The sequence below is a fragment of the Panthera pardus genome, unplaced genomic scaffold (assembly GCF_024362965.1).
Source record: "Panthera pardus isolate Hobbes unplaced genomic scaffold, ASM2436296v1 HiC_scaffold_3, whole genome shotgun sequence".
NCBI classification, from domain to species: domain Eukaryota; kingdom Metazoa; phylum Chordata; class Mammalia; order Carnivora; family Felidae; genus Panthera; species Panthera pardus.
In genome coordinates this window covers 7,133,062-7,149,288 of record NW_026526876.1, presented here as the reverse complement: position 1 = coordinate 7,149,288, position 16,227 = coordinate 7,133,062, and the positions used below count along the sequence as shown (strand labels likewise).

General features: G+C 50.7%; 1 protein-coding gene across 1 annotated transcript in view; it reads left to right on the top strand.

Annotated features, from left to right (window-relative positions):
• The window catches only part of DNAH9 (dynein axonemal heavy chain 9), a 333,637-nt gene that overhangs the window by 17,927 nt on the left and 299,483 nt on the right, over nt 1-16,227 (top strand). The window contains 5 exon segments of the mRNA XM_053893249.1: nt 1,127-1,360; nt 8,802-8,969; nt 10,416-10,532; nt 12,120-12,270; nt 15,713-15,827. Coding sequence (XP_053749224.1) covers nt 1,127-1,360; nt 8,802-8,969; nt 10,416-10,532; nt 12,120-12,270; nt 15,713-15,827 — 785 coding nt within the window.

The following is a 16,227-nucleotide window of genomic DNA, read 5'->3' as shown; positions in this document are numbered from 1 at the left end:
AGAGGACCTGTCTCAAAGGGCGGCCAGATGGCCACATCCCACATGCTCATGCCCTGCACGTGCTATGAACTCAGGGCCTGTGAGCTACAGAGAAACAGCTTCTTGGACCACATAGTCCATACTCCTCCTCGGGGCCTCTGGGAACACCAGCCAGCACAGCATAAACCTCAGGAGTCTGTGTGTCAACAGAACAAGGGGCCTTAATGAGGCTTCGGGGATCTGTCTCCCAAATTGGCTTCTTTTACCTCTAATGAACATATATAAAGAGTAACTCGTAACAACTAACATCTACGGAGAACAGAACGTTGCAGCCTACCAGTGCTGTGACATCCAAGACCTCAGCCATTTTTGGATGGACCCTGTGAGATGGGCAAGGAGAGCCTTATTAATTTCTTATTAATATTTAGAGATGTGAGCTAAGGCTCGAGGAGGTCAACTGAGTCGCCAAAGGTCCCCCAATCCAGGACCAGAAGTCAGTTGTTTGGCTCCCAGGTCAGCACCCTTCCATCACGGCATTTTTGTAAGACTTTTCCGGTTGAAAGTATAAGAAAGCCCAATCCAAACCAGCCTCAACAGAACAACTAGCATGACTTACTGGTTTGTGTACTTCAAAGCCCCAAGATAAGGCTGGCTCCAGCCCTGGCCGACAGGAAAGCTAAGATAACATCACCAGGACGAGGGTACCTTTGACACCGCCCTGTGGTGGCGAAGGCGGCTGTCATACAGCTTAAGCATCACAGCTGTACAGGATCGAGGCTCTTGGAGACAGGGGAATACTTATGGTTCAAAGAATTCTTGCTTTTGAATTACTTTACTATAGAAAGCCAACTAGTCATGAGAGAATCCCCCAGGAAAGAGCACCTTTCCCAGCCCAAGCTGGCCCAACAGAAGTTTGCCATGGCTCCTTTACGCACCCGTCTGTCCCTGAGCCAATCGTGGACGGTTTGGCTTGAGCCCAGGCCCCAGTCCACTGGTAGAACGGAGGATGGGGTCAGAGGTTTCCTACAGCATGCTTCTGGAAAGTATGGCGGGCGGTTATTGAGATCAGAGTTGGGACATGGACAAAAACCGTAGGGTGTCCTGCACCGTGTGCAGGCTCCACGACAACCATCTGTTTGCGTTCCAGGCTTCTAATTATCTCAACCCAGAAGGCCTCCTGAGAAGTGAGGTGGAAGAAAGTCAGAGAAAACTGCAAGTGGTCATGGACACCTTGAACTTCTTCAAGCAGATGTTTCAGGACAGAAGAGAGAATCTCCATACTTACTTCAAAGAGAACCAGGAAGTCAAGGAGTGGGATTTCCAGTCTTCCTTGGTCTTCGTGCGACTGGATGGCTTCCTGGGGAGACTGCTCCTGGTGCAGGTGAGTGTCCTCGTTCACATCAGGCTCCCAGCTCCGTACAGGGGTGAGCCATCCAGGGATCCGAAATCAGAGTAGGAAAAGGACCAAAGCAGCACGGTGGCCAGTCCCTCCGTTGGTTGGAAGAACCCATAATAAGAGTCAATAAATATCTGGTTTGACATTTTCATGTGATGGTGGTTCTGGTCGCAGTGTAGGCAACTCTGATCATAGGCTCGTTTGGGGGAAAGGCCAGCCAATTGAGTCGGTTTTCAAATTACCCATAATCTTCAAACTTTGTTTCAAATAAATTCTTGCTAGAAATTCCACGGGCGAAATGCAACTGAACCGATCTAGATGCAGTTAGCCATGCTCAACAAATCCACTCCTTTGAACTTCTCCTTTTCCATGCTCCCACCCTCAAGGTGGCTCCCAGAATCATAAGACTAGCGAATCCCTGTGCAAAAGACGTAGGACTTTTGGCTCAAAGTTGTGGCTCCACCCCCTCCCTCCCCCCACGCCCCCCTCCCCCAGCAGTGATGTAAAAGTTCATGTGAATGTTAGTTTAAGGGCCAGGGTGAGAAAACAGGAGACTTTTGCTTTTGATGGGTTTTCATTCCTCAGAATTTAATGTGGTTAGCAGGTGTTTTCACACTTGATGCCTCGATATTTGCTGACTGAACTTTGCAATGGACGTCATCAAATGAAATACGGACTTATTGGAGAAATTCAGGGTCAGGATTCGGACAATGACCAAGGGGACCGAGAGGGAGTCAGAATCATGTTTCCATCTATGATCCGCACAGATCTGAGAATGCAGAGGTGGGGTGGGGTGGGGGGGGATCAGTTGGGAAGAGGTGCTCCCTACAGTTTGTAGGATAATGAGGACAAGACAGTATGGGATTGAATCCATGCATTCCAATTCAAGAAGCATTGTCCCAGCCCCGCCATGCACCAGGCACCGAGCTGCGAACTGGGGATACCATGGTGACCGGAAGATGGCTTTGTCTACAAGAAGCCTGTGGACCAGTAGCCATAGCTCAGGAGAAGGTAGACACACTGATGGATGAGATCCAGGGACAGAAAGACAACAGAATCTGGGAATGTCGTTGAGGTGTATTAAATGCCACGACAGAAGCGACATCGGGGTGTTCCTGGGAGCAGGAAAGAAGGGCTCCCTAACCCAGAGGGGGCTCTGAGAAAGCGGGCAGCACACGAGGAAATACATTTTGAAACTGGAGTGGGAATTCTCCAGGGAAAGAAGGGGAAGGCCACAGAGACAGAGAAAACGTATACGTGAGAAAACCAGAAGCCAGATCTCGCGAAAGGCGCACCCTAAATGCTTCACCCGATCACGGAGACTGCAAATAATCGACATTAGCTTTATCCCAAATGCCTCCTCCTCCGGCAGCCTCTGGAGCTCTCCCTCTAGTCTCTAACCCCTTCCCTGCTTGAGCCCAGGTGACAGACAGTCACCAACCTGCCTCTGCAGTCAGAGCGACTGTGGGGCGGGGCCTCGGGCCTGTGCACACATGCTCATGATGTGACTTTGCATATAGACAGCTATTCTAACATGAGGGCGGCTAATCTGCGGGGTGTATTCAGTAAATACAAGCACTGATGGCCACCCATCTCCCCGGAGTCATTACCCTCACGAGAGTGCTCACAGCTGCTCTTTCCCTCCGAATCAAGGGCACGGAGGCATAAAAAGCAGTTGCCCCAATTTAATTAGGGGATGGCTTGAATGTCACCGTTCTCGGCCTTTCTGTGGCTCCCTCTCTCGAGTTTCCTGTCCTTCGAGATGGTTTACTTCTCAGCCCTTACCTCAGACCCCAGCATTTCTTTTCTCTGCTGCCTTGCCTCTTCCTCCCCTTTCTACCTGTCCCCTTCCCCTCCTCTTTTGTCATCTTTCTTTCTCTCTTTCCCTTCCTTCCTTTTTCTCTTTCTCATTCCCTTCCTTCTTTTTTCTTTCTTTCTTTCTCTTTCCCTTTCTTCCTTTCTTCTTTCTCTCTTTCCCATCCTTCCCTCCTTTCTTTTTCTTTTCTTTCTCTTTCCCTTCTTCCTTCCTCTTTCTTTCTCTTTCCCTTTCTCTTTTCCTTCTTTCCTGTCTTCTTTCTTTCTCTTTCCTATCCTTCCTTCCTTTTCTCTTTCTTGCTCTTTCTCTTTCTCTCTCTCTCTTTTTCTCCCTCCCTTTTCTGTTTTCCTCACCTCATTGTTCGCCCTACATTTCCGTGATCTTCCCAATCCTGTGGCTGCCCCCCCCTTCCCCCAGGCCAGTGTTTGCTCCCCTCCTCCCGGTTTCATCTCCCAAATGTTGGCTCTCACTCCTCCCTGTGCCCTCCGGCTCCCCTGTCGCCCCCCTACCCGTCTCAGCACAGAGGACACGGAGTTATTGATCTTCCGGGAGCATATTTCATGTAGCCCTTTAGTTAACATTCCGTGTATCTCTGTGATCAATGCCTGTTTGAAATGGGATTAATCTGCTTCTCTCCAGCAAGAATTAGCATGAACCTCGCCTTATTCATCTTGCCGTTCTAATAATGCAGCTGCCGAGATGTGGGTGTCTGCCATTAATAAACGCACGCAGCCAAGTTAAAAAAATGACACCAATACCTTTACTCTTCGGCACGTTCACGTCCAGGGTTATGTTGTAAAAGGGCCTGTTTTTCATCTCCATCGTTCCCTTGGATTTCTTTTCCCCTCTGATTTGTATGGCTTTCCCTCCCTCGCCTTTTCACAAGAAAGTCTCCTTGTGCAGATGGACTCTTCCCTCTGGGCTCCTGCTGGAGCAAAAAATGGGGGCAGGGCGAGGAGGGGGCTGCCGGGCAGGAGCCTGTGTGTGCCGTGTGCCGAGCACCGCTCAGCAGGCAGAGTGATTGGGTTCGTAGGGCACCGCGCCCTCCCCCGCCTCCCCATCACAGCCAGGATACAGCTCATCTCGGATAGAGCCGAGCCTGGGGGAACGAAAGGAAGAAGAGGAAAATGAAGAACAAACCTGTTTCTAGAGTCTGAATCCTGCTCTGGCCCGTAGCCTACATTCAGCAGGAGCCTAGGTGCGTTGAGGGCAACGCACAAATTCGCTTGCCCAGGGTTCACACGGCTCTGGGAGGTTTGGCTGCAATTTGTAGCCAGGGGCGTCTTGTCTTTCCACCAAAGTTGTGAATCTCCTGGGGGGAGATCTCAAGGTCCTGTCCCTCTGTCCTGCCCCCCTATTCCCCAGGGTTTTGTGTTTTCCTTCTGCCCTCAGACACCCGACTCTGCCTTTTTAGACCCTATTTCTACCACCTGGTTCCTAGGCCTTTTTTTTTTTTTCCAAAATAAGTCATTTGGGTAAAATTATATCCCTCCCCCCCCCGTCCACGAGGGGGCCTTATTTATTTGACTTTATGACTCGCTAAGGAACTCCCAAAAGTACATAAAATCTTTGCAACTCCAACAGTCAAAAGTCAAAGGGAAGAAGAGGGGTTCGGCTGCCTCCTGATCCCCTCACCCTGCCTTACTATTGCCTTACCAGTGCGCACGCGCGTGCCCCCCACCACGTGAATGCACGCTGCACACACCCACGCCACGTGCACACACACACACACACACACACACACACACACACACCCCACACTGAGCTCATTTTTGTGCCCTAGTCAGTAGATGCTGCAGACCACCCCCCCCCCCCCCCACCCGCCACCTTCCGTTCGTTTCTGCCTGCAGCCTCTTCCCTACAAACAATGCCCTGAGCAGCTTGGAGAGAACCCTCATTTCTTTCATTATAAAATTGCTGCAAAGCTGGGATTCACTTGGAGACAAAATGATTTCCTGCTGAGGCTTTCTGCGAGGTGATTAGCGGGGAGAGAGGTAATCAGCTGACCTAATATGCACTGCATTCCCTTCCCTCCTTCCCCCATCGGTGGCCGGGCTGCTGCCTCCTTCACTGGGGCCTAATTGGGGCGGCTTCCCTCTCAGCCTGGCCTGGGCATGTGGCCACGCAGGAGACCATTAGCCGCGTAACGTCAGCCACCGTTCGAAAGGTAAAGAAAACAGTCTTTTTCCCCACGACCTTCTCCGAACGCCTGCTTTGTGCTCTCTCTTAATGAATTCTGAAGACATTTCCTTGCAGATGGGTGGTGTCCCCTCTCGGTGGAGGACAGGCTTGTGTGCGTGGGGATAGCCACGATCCCCGACTTTGTCGCCACGCCTCGCGGGGCCAGGGCACAAACGGAGCTCTCCCCCGGCACCCCATTAGAGGTTGCCCCATTGCTCCAAAGAATAGGACCCAATCTGCCAGTCGGTTGCCGGGGACCCCATGGTCTTTTTGGGATCCGGCTGGGAGGGAGCAGCGGTCCATCCGCCGTTAGACATCTCTTACCCACCAACCCGATCTAATGACATCAGCGAGATGGTAATTAACGACAGCGGCTTCTGTGGATGGAAGTCACTCCAAAGCACTTCCCGTGGAACACTCGGTAACCCCACGGCAAATCAGGTGTTAGCCAACCCTTTTGCAGGTTAGGAGAGTGAGGTTTAATTAGGGTCTTGCTTTAAGCCGCGTGGGTAGGGAGTGGCAGCCCAGGGTTGTGTGGACCCAGGGACTTGGGGTCCTGGATCCTCAGCTCTTTCCATGATGCCTGTGCTCCTGAGGTCAACGTTTTCAGCCAGTACAGAGCAGAGTGAATTTCCTGTGTGTACTGGCGGGCTGAATAAAAATGGATATGCTGAAAATATTATTTAAGCCTCATTTTGGTTTTAACTGCCTTTTATCTGTTTCATGAGGACTTCTCAATAACGAAAAGGACTTGCATTCAAATATTTTGAGAATCAACGACATGGAAACCATCGTTAGGATGAATCAGTTTCCACAGTTGGGAGACGATTTTCCACCCGATTCAGGAATCGTCTCTACAGTGCCCCTGATCTCAAACCTCTACTAAAATCCATGCCGTGATGGGGAGCTCACTATCTCTCTTGGCATTCCATTCTATAGTCGGGCATTTCTGGGTATTAGACGGTTCTGTTTTATGAAGTGGAACCATGTGGAATTGCCAAAATGGCCAAGTGCAAGTCATTTTATACGTTCAGCCCACGAGTTGAGACCAAAACTACTACTTTTGCCCTGTTCACTCATCTGCCTTATTTCTGCCCTCACAGTAGGACCAGGCTAGGTTCTGCCTCGTATTTGACCAAGGCCCTTTTAAACGCACATTTAAAGGCACGAACGGTTAAAGGCACATTTCTGCCTTGAATTCCTTCAGCGTCTAGGACCCTTCCAGGGGCTGAAGGTACAGTGGTACCTCTGGGACCCAAGACCATGCTTCAAGTATTCTTGAGAACAAAACAGTACAACTAAATGACCATCTGGTTTTCCGATGTAACCAAACATACCCAGATCCGTCTGTCTTTTAACATGGATCCAGAGCATCTTCCCAAAACTTGAAACTGACTTCCACGGGATTACGAAAGATGGGTACCCAGGTGACATTCCACAGCACACGTACGTTTGCCCCCACTTGACTGATCACAGCTAAGCACAACTTGTTGAATGGACATGAATTGCGATCTAAGTCGATTTCATTTAAATCAGATTCTTTTCTGTTCTCCTGCGGATATATGAAATTGAAACGTGTTTTTAAGTAAAGACTGCCCCATTTCCCACCAGCAGAGGCAAGACCCCCTGGTCTGGGTGACGTCTTCCTTTCCTCAGCTGGTTCTTTCCTCTTCTCTCCTCCCGGACTTGAGCTGCTCGCCAACAGCCATGCCTGAGCATAGCAAGAAAAACGGGGGTGGAGGGGGGGGTGGTTAGATGGGCTGCCCCAGGCTGCCAGGTGCCCTCCTGGCAACGTGGGGCAAACCAGTCCCGTCTCACCACTTCCCAGTGGCTCTGTCACTGCCGTTGGACATGGCGTCCCAGGAAGGGAAGGGAGTCGAGCAGCCTCTCACCAGCCTGATGGCTCAACCCGTCGCAGTGGCCATTGGCAGCGGGGATTTCCCGGAGTGGACTCAGGACCCACTGGGTTTTCTGCATTGTGACACGGTGTTCCCTCTACCTGCCCTCCAATCTCCCTTAGGGTGGAGGACCCCCTCCCAGCGTTTGCCAGAAGCACCCAAAGGTCAGAGTTACCCTCCTCTTTCCTGTTGGAAGAGGTCTGCACCTAGATTGGAAGAAAGGCTGGGTTTGCAGGTTCTGTGACTTCAGATGAGCGTGTGCGAGGGAAAAACACAATCTGTCACAGTAGTGTCTTCTGAAGGCTCCCGTCCGATGAAGCGGCTTCTGTGGACTTGGGAGGGGCTCCTCCCCGAGGCTGTGCGCTGTCCACCTGTCACTTAATTCTGAGCACAGCTGGGGCACTGCCGTATCAACGACAACAGTGACAGCAAGACGCCCGTACTGTGTACTTGCCGTGTGCCAAGCACTGGCCTAAACCCTAAGCCAACCCGGACTGCTTTCACTCCAGCCATTATTATCCTGTTGCAGATGAAGAAACCCAACAGAGATGCCCAGTAACTTGCTCACTGTCACCCAGCCAACCACATGGCAGATTCCTTCTCTCGCAGGAGTGGTTGCTGAGAATATCGGTGTCTCCCTCTTGGCTTGTCCTTGAGACCTTTTGAAGGATCTGTTTTCTGTCAATATCCCTTAAGATAGCTGTGCTTCTGGAGCCAGATAATGTGTTTTCCTTGAAATGGATTTATTTTTATTTTTTTGAAGTTTATTTATTTATTGAGAGAGAGCGAGAGAGAGAGAGAGGTGGGCAGGAGCAGAGGGAGAGAGAGAATCCCAAGCCGGCTCTGCCCTGTCAGCAGAGCCGGATGCGAGGCTCGAACTCATGAACCGCGAGATCACGCCCTGATCTGAAACCAGGAGCCAGACGCTCAGCTGGCGGAGCCACCCAGGCACCCCGACATGGATTTTTTAAAAAAAATTAGGGGCGCCTGGGTGGCTCGGTCAGTTAAGCGTCCGACTTCGGCTCAGGTCATGATCTCACAGTTTGTGAGCTCGAGCCCCGCGTCGGGGCTCTGTGCTGACAGCTCAGAGCCTGGAGCCTGCTTTGGATTCCGTGTCTCGCTCTCTCTCTGCCCCTCCCCTGCTCACGCTCTGTCTCTCTCTGTCTCAAAAATAAACAAAACACTAAAAAAAAAATTAAAAAAAAAACAGAAGTAAACCCACCAGTCACGTAAATAATGTCGTTATAGTTTGTTATCTATTAGAGAACCCGGAAAGAGGCTGAAATATACATGTGGTTTTTTTCTTGTCTGTGTGAATTCTATTTACCTGTGCTTCCTCTTTGCTTTGTGAGTTTAGCCAAGTTATTTATACCAAGCCAATCTAATAATAAGGCTACGATACCCATCAGCCTTCCTATTTTCCTAAGCAACCACCCACGCTCCCCATGATTTCTAGCCCTTCCCATACTCATCTGAGTGTTATCTCCTCCTGCTCTTAGTATTTTAACTATTTTGTGAACTGGCCCTATAGGATCTTCTGAAGACAACCCTGGATTTCCACACGCTGGGAAAGCTTGAGTTTAGTGGCATCAGAGGGAGTGCCCTGAGTCGGCAGGTCCAGCAAATGTACGACGAATTTCAAGAGATGTACAGGGTCTTTACAGAGGCCCCCTATGACTGCTTGGACCCCCAGAGCACGGTAAGGCTTGGAAAGGCTAACTCACAAGCTTTTTCTCTTTCTCAGATGCCTCGAGGCGGTAGGGTCTGGGTGTTTACTTGCATTTTCCTTGTGTATTTCCTTTGGTTCCCGGGGCTCCGGTGGTTGTATTAAGAGACCACTCCCAGTTATTCTCTTTGTCAGGAGAAAGTTCAGGAAAGGCCTTTTCTAACGGCTGACTGCTCCAGACTGATGATACCCAGGGTTCCAGAGATGCTGAGACGTGTACGGGTTGATGGTGGGGGGCCGCGTGCAAAGCTTTCAGCTTCGAGCTCCGCGGAGGCCAGGCGCACCCGGGCAGAATTTCATTAGTGGCTTGGGGAGGGGGAAGTGAAACAGAGGCTGAGTTGTTCTGAGCTGACCCTGGTCCCCCAGGGAGTCTTCAGGCAGAGGAAAGGGCCAGAGTTGCAGTTTCCAGGATCCCACATGTCACCTGTAGCCCAGGATTCTGGACCCGTGGGTCCAAGCCTGCAGCAGGAAAAACAAAACAAAACAAAACAAAAAAGCAGAAGGGTCAGGACGGAAGCAGGGAATGGCATGCCTGTTAGGAGGGGCTGAATTAGGGGAGAAGGAATCACAAGAATATACCAGGGGAAGTGGAGAAAGAAATTGAGCAGAAATCTACTCTGAGCACCTCCAGACCTTGGGTGATTCGCTGGCCAAACCCAGAAGGGATCACTTTCTAAAAATTCCATGAGTCTCAGGTGGAAAAAAAAAAAGGGGGGGGGGGGCGGTGGCATATGAGAAAACAGGATATATACTGTGTGTTTGCTACAGAGTGATAATCTGAAAACACACCAAATCCTACCCACAAGGAAACATACTAGTATTAATGTGCTTGGGTTTGGGAAGTAGAAAAACACTACGCTGTTCTGGTTTTCTTTGTCTTTTTTGTAAGGCGATGCATCAGTGTTGGAAAGCGATAATAACAGGTAATAATGATTCCACAAATAAAAGTTTCTTTGACAATGGCTACGCTCTAAGAAAGAGAACACACTTGGGGCCGTCTGACAAAACACAGTATTTGGGAGGATTTTGACTTGGGGCAGGAAGGAAAGTAGGAGGTAATGATACAATAGCCTTACTGCCGGGGCTGTTGGCGCTGAGGTGGCTTCTGGGGTGACATGAGCTAGCACTGGGGGTGAGAGAAGGGACTTCAGAAGGTGGGAGAGGGGCCCCGAAAGGGGGTGACAAGGAGCCAAGCTCACACCGGACTCAATTTACCAGGAAAGTGGCATCCAGGAAAACAATACTGCAGTAATAGGGTCACTGCATGGATAGAAACAAAGCCATGCCAGGGTGAATTTTAGAAACTTAAAGTAAGTCCTGGGTGTAGCCAATTCAAGCACATAGGTGGTAGTAAAGAGCATAGTGGGATTGGCCTTGAGGAGCTCACGTTCATCCTACGTCCACGTGATGTCTCTATAGGAATTCGAAAATGACGTGTCCGAATTTCGCCAGAGAGTAGAAGATCTTGACCGAGGGCTGGGGACCATCTTCATTCAAGCCTTCGATGATGCCCCCGGTTTGGAGCATGCCTTTAAGGTTTGTGTAGTGGGGGGCAGACGGGTAGGAGCCGCCACTGTGCTCCATTCTGTCCCCACCCTCAGCTGAGGGGGACAAGGCCCCTCTTCCAATGGTTTGTCCCTGTAGATGTCAATTGTTCCTGTGGATCTTCTAGAACGGTGTCACGGGAGAACTAGGCAAAGGGACTGGGCAGAACTAGGGCTCTCAGGTTGATCATTAATGCTTTTCTAGAAACACGACGATGTGAAAATACTTTCCAAAAAAGTTTATTCTAGAATGTTCTCTCTGGGCCTTATCCTGAGCGTGCCCATTAGAAGTGAAGTCTACTTGCGGTCGCCCCCCTGAAAACCTGGGCTATTTAACCAGTGCTGCAGGGCTGATTCAAGCCGGAGCAAACCCCCCCATAAGTGGTTGTAGGGTTCAGCTACCAGCTGCTGAAGTCCATCAGGGGCCAGCTGGAGCAGGAATAGGGAGGAGAAGGCACAGGACAAGTGGACAGTGGGTGCACACTGAGACTTCTGAGTCGTGAGGCACGATGCCTTCACGGCACGTGACCGATCTTCTCTAAACTGCAAAGGAACTTCAACTCTGTAAAGACTTGAAGATTAGAACAAGGACTGACCGGTGGCAGTTATAAGGAGGCCAATTTGGGCTCCGTGGAGGAGAGAGATTTCTGTGAAAGGTGGAATGGACTTCTCCAAGAAGTCGATGAGTGTCCAGGCGCTGAAAATGTCCTTGGGTAGCCTCGATGACCAGTGAGACAGTTGTCGAAGAGGCTCAAGCCCTGGGTGGGTGAGTCCGTGCCATTCTGGGATAGTGGGTGATCCAGCATGCCAGCCTTCGTTAGCCATCGAGCATAGAGACACATGACCTTTCATAAACAGTGCGGCCCCATAACTCATGGGGAAACACTTGTAGGATTCCTCTCTCCAAGCCTTTGAACTCATTCCGGAAATTAGTTCCAGAATTAGTTCTCTCTGAAACTTATTTCTTGCTCGCCACCCTCAAATTTGAGCCTTCCACATTCTCCCCAACACCTGGCCCACGTAGGGTTTTTTTTTTTAGTTTACTTATTTATTTTGGGAGAGAGAGGGAGCAGGGGAGGGGCAGAGAGCAAGGGAGAGAGAGACTCCCAAGCAGGCTCTGTGCTGTCGGCACACAGCCGGATGCAGGGCTCGAACTCATGAACCGTGAGATCGTGACCTGAGCCGAAATCAAGAGTCAGATGCTTAGCCAACTGAGCCACCCAAGCACCCCTAGCTCAGTTAGCTTCTTTACCTCATCTCTATTTCTGTTTTAGTTCTCTTTTTTTAATGAAGATCAGCTCTCTGACATCTTTAGCTTTCTCTTTGTTTAATCCTTTACTCAGGGTCTCTCAACACATGAGAGTCTGGCGGGTAATTCAGCAGACAGGTCTCCTTCTCCTTTAGAAGCAAAGGAGGGAGGGGCGACTATGAATAGCCACCTATTTATAATCATTGACTCAACAGTTTTCGACCCTCTGCCGCCAGCAGACATCTGAAAGAAATAGCCAGGAAACAAGCTGTAACCTTAGAAAGGTTGGATCTGTGACTTTTTCTTCTTCTCTCTCTGCCTCCTCCGCAGCTGCTAGACCTAGCAGGGAACCTTCTGGAAAGACCGCTGATAGCGCAGGATGCATCTGAAAAGTACCTGCTGTTCGTCCGAATGTTCCACAAAGACCTGGATACCGTGAGGGTGATCTACAGTCAGCGCGTCCAGGAGGAGGCGGAACTTGGTAGGTTTGTGGCGAGCGGATTTGAATGGGGGAGTTCTGTTACCAGCAAGGGTGCAGCTCAACCCTCTTGTGCCCATTAAATGGCCACGGTGGGTCCATGACATCCTCCCAGAAAAGAGAGCACAGTCTTCCTGCTTGAAATCTCAGGCCGCCTTGGGTAATTGTAGAATTCACTGACCCGCGCATTTCCCTGTGTCTGGGGCTGCGACTGGCAGCCGACCCAGAGCACTGAAGTCCCGACTGCTTCTGGCTGAGACCTTAGCACCATGCGTGAGTTGACCCTTGATCAGTGTTGCCACACTGATCAATCTCCAGCGTACCTTAGTTCCACAAAGGATTTCTACATGCCTGGGGAAAGTTTCTGCTCCCTTCTGACACCATAGCAAACCCTGCTTCTGGAGGGGGGACCCTGCAGGAGGCTGACAAAGCGCGGGTCCGTGCCGAGGTGTGATGTCTCCATTCTTGAAAAAAAAATTTTTTCTAACCTTTATTTATTTTTGAGAGAAAGAGAGAGAAAGAGCATGAGCAGGGGAGGGGCAGAAAGAGAGGGAGGCACAGATTCCGAAGCAGGCTCCAGGCTCCAAGCTGTCAGCACAGAGCCCGACGTGGGGCTCAAACCCACGGACCGGAGATCATGACCCGAGCCGAACTCGGACGCTTAACAGACTGAGCCTCCCAGGTGCCCCATGATGTCTCCATTTTTGCCACAATTCTTAGATGCCCTGACTTACCTGATCTGAAGTCAAACACAAGTCCAGTTCTGCTCTACAAGCATTTCTTGAATCCTCACTATAGGCGGGGCACCTCTGTGGGCACTGTATACAGAAGCAGGCCAGGGTAAGGGATAAAGTAATTAATACTAAAGGGTTGTTCTTCAAGGAACACATCAGACATGAACAGGCTTAACAGTAATGCAGAGCAGAGAACACAGGCGATGTTCAACTTGAGTCGCAGCGAACGGTAACGAAACAAGACAGCTTATGGCCGGGAGGTCTGAGGGGAGTGTGTGGGGTAGGTGGCCTTGAGCTGAGCCCTGCAAGGTCGGGGGATAGACAGCCAGGGAGAAATGGCAAAGGCCTCTGAAGCAGAGACAGGAGAGGAAGGTGAGGGTGGCACCTGCCTCAGCCAAACGAGGTTACATGGGGAGATTATGTTAGTCACAGAGTTTGGGGCAACATTATCACCTTCTTTGAGTGCCATATTTAGGAATTTGGAGTTCATTCTTTGGGTAACGGGAAATTTTCCAGGGTTTTTAAGCAACAGAGTAGTAGGACCACTATATAAAGAGGTTTGCAAGTTCCCAGGGAGGTCATGAAGAACTGCTTCTTAGGGGCGCCTGGGTGGCTCAGTTGATTGAGTGTCCGACTCTTGGTTTCTGCTCAGGTCATGATCTCATGGTTCATAAATTTGAGCCCCACGTTGGGCTCTACACTGACAGCATGGAGCCTGCTTGGGATTCTTTCTCTCCTTCTCTCTCTCTGTCTCTTTGCCCCTCCCCTGCTTGTGTGCTTTCCCTTTCTCTCTCTCTCTCAAAATAAATAAACTTTAGAAACAAACGTTTCTAAAGTTCTGTAGGTCGGAGCCCAGCATGATGTGCCTTGATCTCCACTGAGAGTGGCCCAGGGCTGAAATCACAGCGTTGACCAGGGCCAAGTTCTCATCAGGAGGTCCCGGGGAGTAGGGGGAATACGCTTTCGAGCTCATTTCGTTGGGAGAATCCAGTGCCTTGTGACTGTAGCCCCGAGGTCTGCAATTCCTCGTTGGCTGTTGGCCAGCGGGGGGGGGGGGGGGGGGGGGGGGGGGCTGGGGGGGCCACTTAGTGACTGGCTGGCACGCCCATGCCTCCATCTTCAGGCCAGGTATGGCTTCCTGAATCCCTGACTTCTCCTTCCAGCCACCAGAGAAAACGTTCTGCTTTAAAAGGACTCACCTGATTAAGTCAGGCCCACCCAGGATCATCTCTCTTTTGCTATCTAACATAGCGTCATCACTGGAGTGATTTCTCGATCGTATCTGGTTCCCCACCCCCTCCACACACACACTGAAGAGGAGAGGATTATGCAAGGGTTAGGGTCATTGGTGTCATCTTAGCATTTTGCCCTGCTGTGGAGGCCGGGCAGAATGTGACTGTAACAGATCAGGGCTGAGGGTATGACATCAGGGAGCAGTGGGGTCTGTGGTAAAATAAGGAAGAGACCACTATTCAGCTACACTTGCTAGTTAGAAGTGGTGGCTGGTTCTTGCCAACTCTTCCAACTGAGATTTTTTTCAAGAAATGGAATCCAGGGGCACCTGGGTGGCTCAGTCGGTTAAGTGTCCAACTCTTGGTTTCAGCTCAGGTCATGACCTCACATCCGTGAGTCTGAGCCCCACGTCGGTCTCTGCACTGACAGTGCGGAACCTGCTTGGGATTCTCTCTGTCCCTCTCTCTCTCTGCTCCTCTCCCCACTCTCTCTTTCTCAAATTAAATAAACTGAAAAAATAAGTTTTAAAGATGTGTCTTAAAAAATGAAATCTAATCACTGTTGAATCCTGACAAGTAATTGTGAGCAAAGAAACCCACTGTTTGGACTAAAGTAAGAGGATCCAGGCTGTGCTGACGCTGGGCAAGTGATTCACAACCCACACGACCTGTCTCATTCATCATCTTAGTGAATTTTCACAGAAACCCTGGAAATGAAGCAGAGAAGATAGTATTCCCATTTTATAGATGAAAAAACGGAGGCCCAAAGAGATTCTATTGTCTGTTTAAGGCAGTGTTTTCAACCCTGAATGTGCAATTGAAATCATCTCCAGAGCTTTTAAAAATACAGATGACTGGGCCCCACCCAGACCAATTAAGTCAGAATGGCTGAGTCAGGGTCCAAGCATTAGTAATTTTTTTAAGTTTGTTTGTTTATTTATTTATTTATTTATTTATTTAAGAGAGAGAGAGAGAGAGAGAAAGCAGGAGGGGGGGGCAAAGAGGGGGAGGTGGAGAGAGAGAATCCCAAGCAGGCTCCACACTGTCAGCCCAGAGCCCCAAGCAGGGCTGGATCCCATGATCTGTGAGATCATGACCTGAGCTGAAATCAAGAGTCAGATGTTTTAACCCACTGAGCCACCCAGGTGCCCAGGGATTTTTTTAAGAGCCCCCAGGTGATGCTGATGTGCAGGCAGGTGGAAAGTCCCAGGTGTGGAGTCAGAAAGCCAGTGAGGGGCAGCGCTGGGCTGGGCACCCCTGTCCTCGGACCCCATTTGGTGTTCTCCCCCAGGCCCCTCCTCCTCACTCCTTAGCCTACAGGCCGATCTCCCGGGACCCACCCCCATCTCAGTGTGGGCACAGGGTGACTTTAGCAGGTGGAGGTACTGAGGCAAAAAGTAGGGGGGGGGGGGCGGGTATTCCTGGGCAGAGTGGGGCCGGGGGCGGGCCTCCTTCAGTCTGCCTGTGCCGTGTCCCCAGGGTTCGCCGCCGTGCACAAGAACATGCCCACCGTGGCCGGGGGTCTCCGCTGGGCACAGGAGCTGCGGCAGCGTATCCAGGGCCCCTTCGCCAGCTTCAGACGCATCGCACATCCGTGAGTAACCGACTCCCCAAAGGCGGGTGCGTTTTAGGCTTCAGCTCCCGCTCTGGATTTTTGGAGAAATGCAGCTCACTTCCCTACGGCATGAAAATCACCTTCATTTCTTTCCCTTTTCAGCAGTAGACCAGCATCTTAAGTCCGTCTGGGCTGTTGTACAGAATGCCACAGACCTGGTGGCCTATAAACACCAGAGGCACTTCTCACACCTCTGGAGGCTGGCAAGTCCAAGATCACGGTGCCCGCAGATTTGGTGTGTGGTGAGGCACACCCTGGTTCACAGATGGCTGTCCCCTCACTGTGTCCACATGGCAGGTGGGACAAGGGACCTCCATGGAGCCTCTTCTTAATAGGACACTAATTCCTTAATGAGGCTCCACCCCTTCACGAGGCCCCA